The sequence below is a fragment of the Capricornis sumatraensis genome, chromosome 10 (assembly GCF_032405125.1).
Source record: "Capricornis sumatraensis isolate serow.1 chromosome 10, serow.2, whole genome shotgun sequence".
In the NCBI taxonomy this organism is placed as follows: Eukaryota; Metazoa; Chordata; class Mammalia; order Artiodactyla; family Bovidae; genus Capricornis; species Capricornis sumatraensis.
Genome location: NC_091078.1, coordinates 97,081,028 through 97,095,137, shown reverse-complemented (window position 1 = coordinate 97,095,137; position 14,110 = coordinate 97,081,028). Strand labels below are relative to the sequence as shown.

Below are 14,110 nucleotides of genomic sequence, written 5' to 3'. Positions count from 1 at the left end.
CACTCCAGTGTTCTTGCCTGGAGAATCCCAGGGACGGGGCAGCCTGGCGGCCTGCCGTCTATGGGGTCGCACAGAGTCGGACACGACTGAAGCGACTTAGCAGCAGCAGCAGCAGCCAGTGTGGTTTGGTCTTGTTTTTATCTTGTTTCACCTGGTGGTCTTCTCTGTCACTACGCTCATGCATTTCATTGATTCTGAGAAGTATATTACCTCAAGTTATCAATAAATTAGTCTTTTACATGGAAACTTTGGATCATATTGGATCCATTTCAGGCTTTATACTGTTTTGCTACACTTGATTTATCCTTTTCTCTGTATATCTTTTTTCTTTTATTGCTGAATTATTTAAAACAAATCCCAAATAATGTAATGTGACATATCACTCCTAAATATATCACAATGTAGCTATAACAAATAAGGATTTTAAAAATATATATATAACCACATTATCAGTAGTGTCTTAGTATTTTCTAATACTTGGTCTGTGTTCAAATTTACCTGATCATCTCAAAGTCTTTTGTGAATTTGAATCAGGATCTCAACCAGATCCACACATTTCTTTTTTAAAAAATGTTTCTTAAGCCTGTATCAATTCTCTTCTGTTTTTTCTCTCCAGGCCATGGATCTATTTAAAATGCTCTGAATCTAGAATATAAATCTACTTCAGATAATATTGTAAAGTAGTTTTCACATAGTAGATTGCAAATCAAGGGAAAAATAGTTCTGAACTTTATCACGAAGTATTCATCACATGAAAGGCATGGCAATTCCGTGGTGGTCCAGGGCTTAGGGCTCGGCACTTTTACTGCCGTGGCCTTTACTCACTCTCTGATTGGGAACTAAGATCTCGCACACTGCTTGGCATAGCTGGGAAAAAAAAAGAAAACATTACATCATCAATGGCATTGCTGGCTGTAGTATTTAGTTACCACCCATACAGCACACCTGCGTCTGTCATCAATAGAATGTACACATCATCAATAAGGCACGTCCATGTCTGTCTCCATTTGTAACTGTGATGTGCCTATAGCTGTTAAGCATCTGATTATTTCACTGTCTCCTAATGTAGTCCTTCCAATAAATTCATATTGAAAAGCATAGTATTTTTATTGTGAATTACTTTCCTTTATTTCTCTTTTATATTTTGGGTTAGGGCACTATTTTTTTTTAGGGCACTATTTTTAAAAAATTCTGTGTATGGGGATATTTTATTCAATATGAATCTCATTTCAAGACAGTAAATGAGATGTTACAAAACATAGACTTTGAGAAGGAGCCTTTGACTCTAACAGTGTTGAGAACAGAACATGTGTCTGTCTTCTGTCTAACCTTTCAAGTTCTTTCTTAATTAACTCTGCTCCTATCACCCGTTCACTCAAAAGTATTCATTAACTATTAAATGTTAAGTCCAGTTCTGTGTTCTTGGGATGTACCAGTAGTATATCTGGGAGAAGGCTGTTCCAGACATAGGAACCAGTCAGTGCACAGCAGCAGGACAGAGATCAGTGCAGCTCAGACTGGACTGAACAAACGGTAGAGTACAGGTGCAGTCAGAAAGCTGACAGGATGTGAAAGAATGTAGAACCTAGTGGGCCCCTCTCAGGGCTTGGCTTTTACTCTGAACATTATGGATATATATATATATATATATATATTCATTTATTTTTGGTTGCACTAGGTCTTCACTCGGAGAAGGCAATGGCACCCCACTCCAGTACTCTTGCCTGGAAAATCCCATGGACGGAGGAGCCTGGTGGGCTGCAGTCCATGGGGTCGCTAAGAGTCAGACACGACTGAGCGACTTCACTTACACTTTTCACTTTCATGCGTTGGAGAAGGAAATGGCAACCCACTCCAGTGTTCTTGCCTGGAGAATCCCAGGGACAGGGGAGCCTGGTGGGCTGCCGTCTATGGGGTTGCACAGAGTCGGACACGACTGAAGCAACTTAGCAGCAGCAGCAGCAGGTCTTCACTGCTCCGTGGGCTTTCTCTAGTTGCAGTGAGCGGGGGCTACTCTCTAGCTGCGGTGCACGGACTTCTCATCGAGGTGGCTTCTCTTATTGTGGAGCACAGGCACGCGGGTTAGGGTTAGGGCTTCAGTAGTTGTAGCTCCCAGGCTCTAGAGCACGGGCTCAGGGGTTGTGGCACATGGGCGTAGTTGCCTCACAGCACGTGGAATCTTCCCACCAAGGATCAGACCTGTGCCCCCTGCATTGTCAAGTGGATTCCTTACCACTGGACCACCAGGGAAGTCCTGGATACATATACATGCTTTAATAAAGTGAATAGTTCTATTTCTTAGAAATGTGCAATAGGGAAGGAAGAGATCGGAATTAGCTCTCGTGCCCTGTTCCCAACCTATTCCTCTATTCGTGACGCCAGACAGAACTCTCATGGCTCCAGAGAGTACTTCCTTCAGATCAGTGCAGGTCCTGACTTGATTGGGCTCAGTAGACCCTCTAGAGCAACATGTCTTAGCATCCTTCATTCTGTCCTGAGAGAGCTGGACAGATAATGAATGGGGAAATTCAAATGGTTTCACATGTGCTCTGGTTAGCCACTATTCTCCACTGTCTTCTGTATTAGAGACATCCAGATTGAGTGACTCCTCTGTCAATCTACTCTTTCTTTTCATAGAAAAAGTCAGAAAGAACGTTCCCATGTTCATCATGAAGATTGTTCTCTCTTGTTGGAAACAAATCGTTGTAGCTTATGTGTCAGTGTAACTGGTTATGGCCTAGAAGATAATTTTAGTTTAAGTGCAGATTCTTACAAACCTGATGATGCCTTTAATGTTTACTTGGAAGATTCCTTACTGGGATAATATATAGAATAATAGGTTCTACTGTGGGTTTTTTTTTTTTTTGCTTGATTCAAATAAAAGATGATATAAGTAAAAATTGACTAAAGGGTGGTCCAGTGATTAAGAATCCACCTTGGGATGCAAGGGACACTGGTTCAATCCTGGGTCCAGGAAGATCCCACATGTCACAGAGCAGCCAAGCCTGTGTGTCACAACTACTGAGCCTGTGTGTCACAACTACTGAGCCTGTGTACTAGAGCCCGCAAGCTGCAACTGCTGAAGCCTGCATGTCTAGAGGCCATGCTCTGCAACGAGAAGCCGCCACAATGAGAAGCCCGCCACGCTGCAATGAAGAGTAGCCCCTGCTTGTGACCACTAGAGAAAGCCTGTGTGCAGCAACAAAAGCAGCAACAAAGACCCACCACAGCCTAAAAATAAAATAAATAAATCTAAAAAAAAAAAACCACAAATTGACTGTGGTACATAATCTGAACCTAATCATAAGAAAATGTCAGGAACGTTCTATACATACTCTAAACATGGGAAAGATTCTCTAAAAAAGAACTCTGTTCTTCAGAAATGCCATTCTCATGGAAGACACTAATGGAAACTAAGGAAACATAACTAATTATAATATGATTGTAGACAATCCTGTACTGTAGGGAAAATGCTATAAAGGATATTATTGGATCAGCTGACAACTGGAACACATATGATAGTCATTAAGTTAAAGTGAAAGTTGCTCAGTCGTGTCCAACTCTTTGCAACCCCATGGACTATATAGTCCATGGAATTCTCTAGGCCAGAATGGGTGGCCTGGAGTGGGTAGCCTTTCCTTTCCCTTCTCCAGGGGATCTTCCCAACCCAGGGGTCAAACCCAGGTCTCCCATATTGCAGGTGGATTCTTTACCAGCTGAACCACAAGGGAATACTGGAGTGGTTAGCCTATCCCTTCTCCAGGGGATCTTCCTGACCCAGGAACTGAACCAGGGTCTCCTGCATTGAAGGAGGATCTGATAGTTGTTAAAGTATTATATAAATGTTAAATTTACCGGAGTTGATAACTGGATTGTGGTTATGAAAAAGAATATCCCTAATTTTGTCAGACACACAATGAAGTATTTATAGGTAAAGAGCATGATTGTATGCATTGACTCAAAGAAAAAAATGTATGTATATATTTGTGTACACACACACATATATAATACAAATTTTAGCAATAAGTAGTTTGGGAAAAGGGTACAGAGCTGTTCTGTGTACTGTCCTTATTCTTGCAACTTTTCTGTATGTTTGAAATTATTTCCAAATAAAAAGTCAAAAGGGGTTGAAGGAAATATAGGTCTGGTGAAACTTGTCTTGGAGAGACAGACATTAATGGTTGTGAATGATGATGGACTATAAGACATTATGACAAGGAGGAAAAGCCTAGCTAACCCTTCCTGTGACTACTTTGACTAAAAACTCTTTCTTCAGATTCAAAGCCACAAACCCATCCCTGGCCTCTCTATCCTCTGGCAGTCAGCAGACTCTCAGCCAGCATGATGTCTGCAGTCATCCCATTTCCAGATTCATGTGCAGGAAATCAACACCAATCAGGAGATCCTTGCCCAGTTGAGCAGCAGCAGTAGCAGCAACAACATTCTGATAAACACCAATATGGGGAGGGGTGGTAGTGGGTAAAGCAGACATCAAAGAGTGAGGGTCTCTATCCCTTCGTTTTAAATGACAGCAGGACTTCAGTGGTTTTCTCTAGTCCACCCCAGGGGCCACCAGTAAACTCTCAGGGAGGCAACTAAGTGTTGAAGGTGCAGCTCAGTCTAACCCAGAGGGTAAGCTCTGGGGAAATTGACAAGGTTCCAGAGAGGGTAGAAATCTCAGGATCTGGAGAAATCTGGTTTGTAGAGTCCACAGTCTACTGGTTTCAGCCAGAAGTCAAACCTCTTCAGATGCAGGCAGTCGTGGGGAGGGAACATCTTCTGTGTGCAGAGTGTGGGTGAAGCTTTCGTCCAAAGTCACATTCATCAGACATCGGACGACACACGGGGAAAAGCCTTAAATACATAGGGAGAGTAGGCCAGGCTTTTTGGATGTCACCCCTTAAAACCACCAGAGTACACACTCAGGGGATAAGGTTTATGCGTGCTTTTAGCCTCAAGTCACACTGCATCAGAGGACACACACAAGGGAGAAGCCCCTTGTGTGGGTGAGGTATTAGTGAAAAGCCAGACCTCATTAAGCACCAGAGGATTCACAGAGGGCATAAACCTTACATGTGCAGGAACTGTGTTCAAGACTTTAGGGTGAAATCACACCTCAGGACACATTCAGGTGAGAAGCCTTTTGTTCACAGGGAGTGTGGGTGGGGTCCTAGTCAGAAGACGATCCTCCACACACACCAGAGGACACACTCAGGAGAGCAGCCTGATGAATGCCAAGTATGTGGGCAAGGCTTCTGCCTTCCTTCTCTGGCTATTTCTCTCTTTTCTTGGCTTGTGCAAATATTTGTTTTCATAAGTTCTCTATATAAATTCAAGCCATCTCACTTCCAGTTTGTAGACTGTCAGGGTAATGCTCCCTCGTGGTTCACACCTCCCTGCATCTCTGCCTTGTGTGGTTGCTTCCCACATGGACTCTGGGCTTGGCCATGTGACTTGCCTTTGTCAGTGGAGTATCAGCAAACATGACTCTAGTGGAAGCTTGATAAGCTCATGAATGGAGGCCTGCTTTCTTGAAACCCTGAAATAACCATGCAAAGCAGCAGCTCAGGAGGAAACACCACGCTGGACCCAACTGCTGAACGCAGCCATGTGCGTCCAGGTCAGCGCAACAGAATCACCCAACCGATCCACAGACATATAAACAAGTTCAGTCATGTTTTAAGCCATGAAATCTTGAGGTGGTTTGTCATAGTAGTAGGTAACTGTCATCCTCAGCTACAAGCAGAGACATGGCTACCGTTAGTGGCTCTGTGCAAATCAGAAAAAAAAAAAAAAGTCATAACAATATGCCGTTACTGGGCAGACATACTTTTGCTCAAACCGAAGGTGTCCTTTCTTCCAGGATGCAGGCCTATGCCAGGGGCCTTTGTGCTCTACATAAGCTGTGTGAACCTCCTGGGAGATTTTGACACAATTCTCTCTTCACTTAGCATAGACCAGAAACTTGACTTAGCACAGGTTTAATTACTCCAGTTAAGGAGAGAGAGAGAGAGCAACTTGAGTAATGCTCCCAGCCTCTATTCAGTAGCATACTGACTTTTATTAAGGAAAACAGACCAAACGTGGCTAATACAGAGTCACTGCATTTTTCAGGCAAGTCAGCTGGGCAAGCTTCTCCTTGAAAATGATAAACAGTTCTCAGAAAAAAGAGGAGCCATCATTCCTCTGAACCACCCACGAGTATTAAAGAAAAGAGGTAGATAGTGAGATTCTAGAAGAGGTGGCAGTGAGGAGCTTAGGCCCTTCGCAGGTGGTGGTGGTGCCCAGCAGAGATGGCGCAAGGAGCTCCAGGCCTCCCTGGTCCTAGAAGAATGCTCTGGGACCAGAGGTCTGTGAGAGAAGGTTGGGCAATGCCACCAGTCTTCACAAACTGACAGGCCTGTGTCAGGCTGGCCCCAGGCCTCCTGCTGGAGCAGCAAAGTGGACGCCACCCTCGGGACTGTAGTGCACAGGGCCACAGCGCAACTGGGGCTCCTCTTTCTCGTACCAGTGCTGTTCACTGAAATCCGGGAAGAAGGCTGCAATCTCTCTACTGGCTGAAACCACAGAGTCTGTAAGGGGAGGAAAAAAAGAGAAGGGATTCTCATAGGGAGTGCAGGGTAGAGGCAAGAAGCAGCCATGCTGCTGCTGCTGCTAAGTTGCTTCAGTTGTGTCCGACTCTGTGCAACCCCATAGACGGCGGCCCACCAGGCTCCCCCGTCCCTGGGATTCTCCAGGCAAGAACACAGTAATCGGGTTCAGAAACCAGAGCCTGTACTTCTCCCGCCCCTAAGTCCTGGGCCACATCTGGTGAGGTCACCACAAAGGCCCAACTGGGAGGAAAGCTCACTGGGGGACCTGCCTTTCAACCCCACCATCCAGCCTGCCCACCATCCTTGAACCAAATTCCCTTATTAATACTGTGGACACAGGAGGCAGCCTCACCTGAGCCGTGGGTCGTGTTACGGGTGTCGGTGAGGCCGAAACTCCCACGAATTGAATCTGGGGCCACGTGGCGTGCTCGAAACACTCTGGTGGGGCCCATCACGGTCCTCCAGAGCTGGATGGCGTCCTTGTGGGCGAGGATGTAGGCTCGGATCGGCCCACTGTGAACCAAGGGAGCACGTGTCAGCAATCTGGCTCTGGCTTCAGGAGGGCACACTGTGAGCAGGGCCCAAAGGCACACTGGACATCCTGAGAGTCTCCTTGCCTTTCTAGCTGAGTACTGCTTCAAAGAGGTGATAGAAGGCTGCTGATGAAGAAGGCCACTGAGACAGCAGAGTTGTTAGGAAGCATTCAACAACACTCTTCTACAGCCCCTGGATCACTAAGCACCTCAGAACAGGTGGCCACAGGGTCAGTGTCGGCCCGAGCCCACGTTTCTTCAGACACTCGACCCTGCTTACAACTTTAAAGAGTGGCAAATAAAATGAACAAATCTACTTAGGGGGGCAGGGGATATAAGTCTCAGTGGATGAAGATGTTGGAACCAAAGTGAGAAATACCTGGCCATGAACTCCACCAGCCGCTGATAGAAAAAACGCCCTGCAAGGAGAGAAGACCTCCATTAAGACACGGTGCCAAGACAACTTTTTATACTCCTGCCTCCCTAGAGGAGGGAGTAAATCCCTGTTTTAGAGAAAGGAACAGGGAGTCTGACTTACCTGGGTCTGAACCCAGGCTCTCCAACTTAGCACCTGAGTAGTTTTAGGTAAATCAATAACTCCTCTAACTTAGTTTCCTAATCTCTGTGCTGGGGACACAATACCTACCTCATGGGGTTGCTGGGAAATTAAATGAAATCATGAGCCTTTGGACAGTACTTGACAGAGTTTTTTGTTAACTAGTGATATTATCAGGATATAAAACTAAATTTCTTGTTGGTACCATGAGGTAGGACCCTCCTAGAAAATATTTTAAAAACACTGATAAACATGAAAAGTTTGTGTTATCAATCCACTCTCTAGAAGACTGGCTGAATTTTACCGTGGGTAAGTACAGTAGTCATGTATGGATGTGAGAGTTGGACTATAAAGAAAGCTGAGCACTGAAGAATGGATGCTGTTGAACTGTGGTGTTGGGAGAAGACTCCTGAGAGTCCCTTGGACTGCAAGGAGATCAGACTAGTCCATCCTAAAGGAAATCAGTCCTGAATATTCATTGGAAGGACTGATGCTGAAACTCCAACACTTTGGCCATGTGATGCGAAGAACTGACTCACTGGAAAAGACCCTGATGCCAGGACTAAAGGCAGGAAGAGAAGGGGACGACAGAGGATGAGACGGTTGGATGGCATCACCCACTCGATGGACATGAGTTTGAGCAAGCTCTGGGAGTTGGTGATGGACAGGGAAGCCTGGCGTGCTGCAGTCCACGGGGTCACAAAGAGTCAGACACACTGAGCGACTGAACTGACGTCAGTGAGAACCTGACTTGGGTGTCCATGTAAAATCTTTCTAGGGATAGAGAAGCCTCCCACTCAGAGGACTGTTGGCTCCTACCTTCATGCTCTCGGTAAAATTTTTGGCAGTCTTCCTTTCTCCACAGAAGTTCTCTCATTCGCACAATAAGGAACTTGTTGCTCAGAATCTGCTGATGAACAGCCTGGACAAACAGCACCCCAAAGATAAAAGTCAGTGAAAGGGAGCATCTGAGTGAACAGGAGACCCAGGCTAACCAAGAGAACCCTGGGGACCCTTTAGAGCCTAAAACTTGAAGAAAAGAGACACCCTGTTGCTATCTTGAAGATGGGAGTGAGTCACGTAACGAGGAATGTGAGTAGTCGCTAAAAATGGTAGTCCCCACCTGAAGGCCAGCAAGGACATGGGGACCTCAGTCCTATAGGCACAGAAATCAAATTCTGCCATTCTGAATGGCTTCAAAATGGATTCTTCCCCACACCCTGAAGATAAGGGCCCAGTCAGTTGATACCTGGACTTTGGCTTTGTGAAACCCTAAGGAGAGAACCTAGCCCTTAGCCAAACCTACTGGACCTCTACATTCTAGAACTGTGAGGTAATGAAGGCTATTTTAAGCTGCTAAGAGTGTGGTAGTTTATTAGGCAATAGAGAACTAGGGCTTCCCAGGTGGCGCAGTGGTGCAGAATTTGCCTGCAATGCAGGAGACACAGGAGACGAGGGTTTGATCCCTGGGTCAGGAAGATCCCCTGGAGGACGAAACGGCAACCCACTCCAGTATTCTTGCCTCGAAAATTCCATGGACAGAGGAGCCTGGCACGCCATAATCCATGGAGTCGCAAAGAGCTGGACGCGACAGAGCGCATATGCAATAGACAACTAGTATACATACACTGTCTTGAGATTTGGTTCTTCTTACTGTATTAGAGCCTTTAATTATTAAAAAAAATATTTTATTTGTTTCTTTGGCTGCATGGGTTTAAAGAATCTGCCTGCAAGGCGGGAGACCTGGATTCCATTCCTCGGTTAGGAAGATCCCCTGGATGAGGGCACAGAAACCCATTCCAGTATTCTTGTCTTAAGAATTCCCATGGACAGAGGAGCGTGGGGGGCTACAGTCCATGGGGCTGCAAAGAGTCAGACATGACTGAGTGACTAAGCACAGGATCTTCATTGCTTCATGCAGAATCATTCGTTGTGGCCCATGGCCTTCAGTAGTTGTGGCACGTGGGCTTAGTTGCCCCCTCTTAGCCCCAATCTTAGTGGGATCTTAGTTCTCTGATCAGGGATCAAACCTATGTTCCCTGCATTTCAAGGTGGATTCTTAACCACTGGACTACCAGGGAAGTCCCTCTTATATTTTTTATCTGCCTCAGTTCTCCAACAGATTTTTAGTCTCCTTGGGGTCAGTGTCCACGATGTCTAGCTTTGCCTCCACACCATCTAGCACAGGACTGTGTTGTCAGTCTTCACAAATGGCCCTGTGGCACCTGAAACAGAAGCAATGCCCAGGGCATACAGTAGACGCTTAGGACATGTTCTTACCTCCAGAATCAGGGGGTGAGCAACTGCATCAGGCTTGATTAGGGCCAGAGTGAGCTGGAGAGCCTGCGGGCTCCGCAAGATCGAGGTCATCTCCCTCCTGCCATCAGAGAGCCAATTAGAGACACACCAGTGTTGCAGTCCCCATCCTTCTTACTCTGGAGCCAGGCAGTCTTGCAAGTCAACCAGGGCTCTCATTTCTCAAAGGTCAATAAAGCACATGACAGTTACTTAGTATTTAACTGCCCATTGGGATCATGGGATCGAGGGAAAGGAATAGTACACGGGCCTTCAATTTACCCACTAGGGGACATAATCTTGCTAATGCAACTGTAACCCTGCAAAGGAGTGACCCATTCATGAGAAGTTCAAGTTTAAACATTACCTGTCTCTGCCAGTACTCCCTTCGCTTCCTATCTTTTGTGCTTTACAGAGGATTTACAATTTACATTCCTATAAACTCTAGCCACAAGGGTAGGATCACACAGGGCTCTCCCATCAATTCTAGAATTGCAAGACTGGATGGACAGGAATTGGGATGTTGCCAGGATACCACCCCCTCTCACCTCCACCCCCTCTCCCCACCACCACTGCCTATGTTTGCTGGATACATACGATTTCAATTCTAATGTTCCAGATAAGTCAGGATCTACCCTGGCCAAATCAAACCCTTTAATACACTTGCTGTCCTCAATGGCAAGGCTTGCTGTTCAGTTGTTAAGTTGTGTCTGACTCTTTGTGACCCCATGGACTGCAGCAAGCCAGGCTTCCCTGTCCTTCACCATGGTGAGGCTTGCAGACATGCAACTCAAAGGTCAAAGACAAGTTGTACTCATTTTGTAGCTGAAATGCCTGGCACAAAGACGCTTAATCAATTCTATTGACTAAAAGAACCTATATAGTCTTATTCTATTTACCTTTGTATATCTACAGTCTAATCATGGTGTATGAGCTCGATAAATAATTGTGGAAATGCTATAAAAAACATAAAAGTATTTTAAACTGGACTAAAAAAACTTGAGATCTCTTCCAACTTTGAAATTCTATTTACATGTAAGAAACTGATTATCTATGCAGGTCTAAGGAGTAGTACTCAAAGATTATCTGGGTGGAACCTCTAAATCTGCCAGCAAATAGAGAAGGCTTTCATGAACACACACAGAGACAGAGTCTGGACAACCACGTTATTTCTCTTAGCCCAAAAGTGGCACATTAAAGGCAGTGCTAGGGTCTGGCCCAAACAGAAACACTGCCAAGGTCTAGAAACTCATGCCCTTTCTACAGCATTCAGGCTGATGCTCCAGTCGATCCACAAAGCTAACCGCAGCCTAACCAGTACAAGATCAGCCAATCTAGTTTCCCTAACATCCCAGGTGGTGAGTAACCCAAAAGTGACCAGAATCTTGTCATATTTTTAGGGAGAGTTATCCTGGCCACCTCACCTTCCTCATCCTCCATATCCACAATATCACTAAGTTCTGGCAATTCTGCCTCACCAGTGTCCTTCCAATCCATACAGTTCTCTCCTTCTCAGCTGCCACCACCCCAGTCCAAAACATCATCAACCCTCCCTGGACTTGTGCAACAGCCTCTTTAATGATCTTCCAGTTTCGACTCTTGCTCCCTCTACAGGCTGTTCTCCACACAATAGCCATCGAACTAAAACTGCAAATCTGATCATTTCATTCCCTCCTTAACCCTCCAAAGTGTGCCCTGCTTTTATAATAAAACCTGAAAGCCTTATCATGTCCTACTAGGCTTTGCGTGATCCGATCCCTCATCTAGAACTCCATACACCTTAACTTGCTTTTGCTCTAGCCTCATGGGCCTTGCAGCTCCAAGACTTTCTGGCCTGACAGCCAGAGTTTTCACAGCCCAGAATGCGTTCCCGCTGGTTACCTCCTACTCACCCACTGGATCTTAGTTCACTTCCCCACTCTCATGGCTCCTACACGTCTTCTTCACTTATCTCTTCCCCACTAGAAGGTCAGCTCCATGAAAGCACAGATCTGTTTTGCCTCTGTGTCCTCTGTTCTGCAGAGCGCCTAGCACACACATGGCTCTCAACGGTATTTGTTGAATCAATCAGTGAATGAGTGATTCACCTATTCCAAGGCCAGAATGCTAGAGGCTTTCCAGGGGAGGGCATAGTTCCTTTTCTAATGCCAGCCAAGTCACGCTTGTCTTGGATACTGGTTTACAACAAAGAGGAACAAGTCGGGAAACTTACTCAACATAAAAGTCGCTCCTTTAAGACACTTGTAAGTTTTGGAAGTTCCCTGGGCATTTGCCTCCACTACAGAGGCTCCTATTTCTCCGCTTCCTGGAGGGTGCCAGCCACGCTCTCCGTCCTCCCAAGCTCATCATCACCTCGGCTTTCTGCCTCCGAAACCTGAAGCCCCACCCTCCAGTCCCCCAAACTCACAGCCTCAGTTCTAGACACCACCCTCTTCCCCACCCTGCTCTTCCAGTTCTCCAGGCCTGCAGCCCTGCGGTTTCGGCCCCTTGTACCGAGGCCTAAACCCACTCCAGATTCTGGGCTATTTGGGAGCCCCGGGTGGAGTTCGGATACGAGTCACCTGGTCCTCCCGCCGCGGGACCCGGCCACCAGGCACTGCGATAGCTAGCCTTTCGGTCCAAGCGGGGTCCTTTAGGCATTCGCCCGGGCAGCCCTCTTCAGGGTCCTTGCTGGGCGGCCCGGGCGGGGGTGAGGTGCTGTGCCAGCCAATCCGGGATGTCGTGCAGCAGGAGGGCCCGCCTCCCCGTGGCCCTGATGTCTTTCCAGCGCTTGGTCGGGAGGGAAGAAGTGACGTAACCGTCTTGGACGGGAGATGGGCTGTGCTCGGCCGCCCTCAGGTGGGAGAGCGGACCAGGCCGGTGGCACCGCGACGGGATGTGGCTCAGAGAAGACCTCGGAGAGGACAGAATGGGCGTTTCAGGGTGGCAGCCAGGCAGTGAGCGGGGCCGCCAGTGGGGCAGCCGGAGTGGGCTTTGCCCGACTCGCTCTATTTTTGGTCTAGGGTAGTGCCTGGCACTTAGTTGCTACCCAGTATTTGTCTTTCGGAGGGACGCGGGGGACAAAGAACTTGTGTCTTATTCGGTTTTGGTGGGACTGAAGTAATTCTGCACCAGGTATGAGTCCGAACTCAGTTGAGTGAATCACCCATTATGAGGCTAATTTTGTATTTGTCTTCTTTATTATTTTTGCTTTGTGCAGGCTTTGTTTAGTTGTAGCAAGCAAGGGCTACTCTTGGTTGCGGTGTGCGGGCTTCTCATTGCAGTGGGGTCTCTTGTTGCAGAGCACAGGCTCTAGGCAAGCAGGCTCAGTAGTTGTGGCTCTTCAGCTCAGTACAGGCTTAGTAGCTGTGGCTGCTCCGCGACACGTGGAATCATCCTTTTAATGCACGAGGTATTCACGTCACTCCTTTGCCTAAATCACTGCCGTGTTTTCCTGCTCTACTAAGAAAACAAATCCAAACTCTTCACCATGGACCTTAAAGAACTACGTGACTTGGCTTTTGCCGACCTGCATGCCTTTCCAAACCACTCTGCCCTCACTCCTATCATTCCACCACCTGTTCCCACCGCAAAGCCTCCACAGGAAGTGCTCACTGCCTGAAAGCTTGTCTCCCCAGTATTTACTTGATTTACTCCTCGGCCTTGTGTCGCCTCCTCAGAGAGGCCTGGCCAGATTTACTATCTAAAGCAACACCCTTTCTCATCATTCTCATCCCCATTACCCTTCTCTATTTTTCTTCTGAGCATTTGCCCCTATCTTTGTTGCTTTCGCCCACCCTTTCCTGGTGGCTCAGACGGTAAAGTGTCTGCCTGCAATGTGGGAGACCCGGGTTGGATTCCTGGGTCGGAAGATCCCCTGGAGAAGGAAATGGCAATCCTCTCCAGCACTCTCGCCTGGAAAATCCCATGGACAGAGGAGCCTGATAGGCTACAGTCCATGGGGTCCCAAAGAGTGGGACACGACTGAGCAACTTCACTTTCACTTTCACTTTCTTCTGGCCTTACTAAAGAAGAGATCAGAATTTAGCTAGCAGCCATATCACTTCCTTCCTCTCTGTATGTGTGGATGTGTGTTTGTCTGTGTGTGTGTGTATGTATGACTGGAAATCTACTGAACAAAATTAATAAGTGCA

At 46.8% G+C, this 14,110-nt stretch overlaps 1 protein-coding gene across 2 annotated transcripts; it reads right to left on the bottom strand.

Annotated features, from left to right (window-relative positions):
- Positions 1–6,123: 6,123 nt before the first annotated feature.
- Positions 6,124–12,578, bottom strand: NME6 (NME/NM23 nucleoside diphosphate kinase 6). Of its 2 annotated transcripts, none has more exons than XM_068982595.1 (6): positions 12,539–12,578; positions 9,963–10,059; positions 8,502–8,604; positions 7,506–7,545; positions 6,946–7,106; positions 6,124–6,572 (listed from the first exon to the last, which is right to left on the bottom strand). In XM_068982595.1, the coding sequence occupies exons 2-6, from the start codon at positions 10,050–10,052 to the stop codon at positions 6,406–6,408; spliced, it is 561 nt and encodes a 186-aa protein (XP_068838696.1). In that variant the 5' UTR covers positions 10,053–10,059; positions 12,539–12,578; the 3' UTR covers positions 6,124–6,405. The 2 variants fall into 2 exon arrangements, with proteins under 2 accessions (XP_068838696.1, XP_068838697.1); XM_068982596.1 differs by lacking the exon at positions 12,539–12,578 and adding an exon at positions 12,190–12,360.
- Between the last annotated feature and the right edge of the window lie 1,532 nt (positions 12,579–14,110).

Excerpts from the sequence above, each read along its gene's own strand:
- NME6 (XM_068982595.1), bottom strand. The coding sequence starts at position 10,052 with ATGACCTCGATCTTGCGGAGCCCGCAGGCTCTCCAGCTCACTCTGGCC. Across the intron at positions 7,546-8,501 it reads ATTTTACCGAGAGCATGAAG|GGCGTTTTTTCTATCAGCGG; the intron begins GTAGGAGCCAAC and ends CTCTCCTTGCAG. Across the intron at positions 7,107-7,505 it reads CTGGTGGAGTTCATGGCCAG|TGGGCCGATCCGAGCCTACA; the intron begins GTATTTCTCACT and ends CTTGGTTCACAG.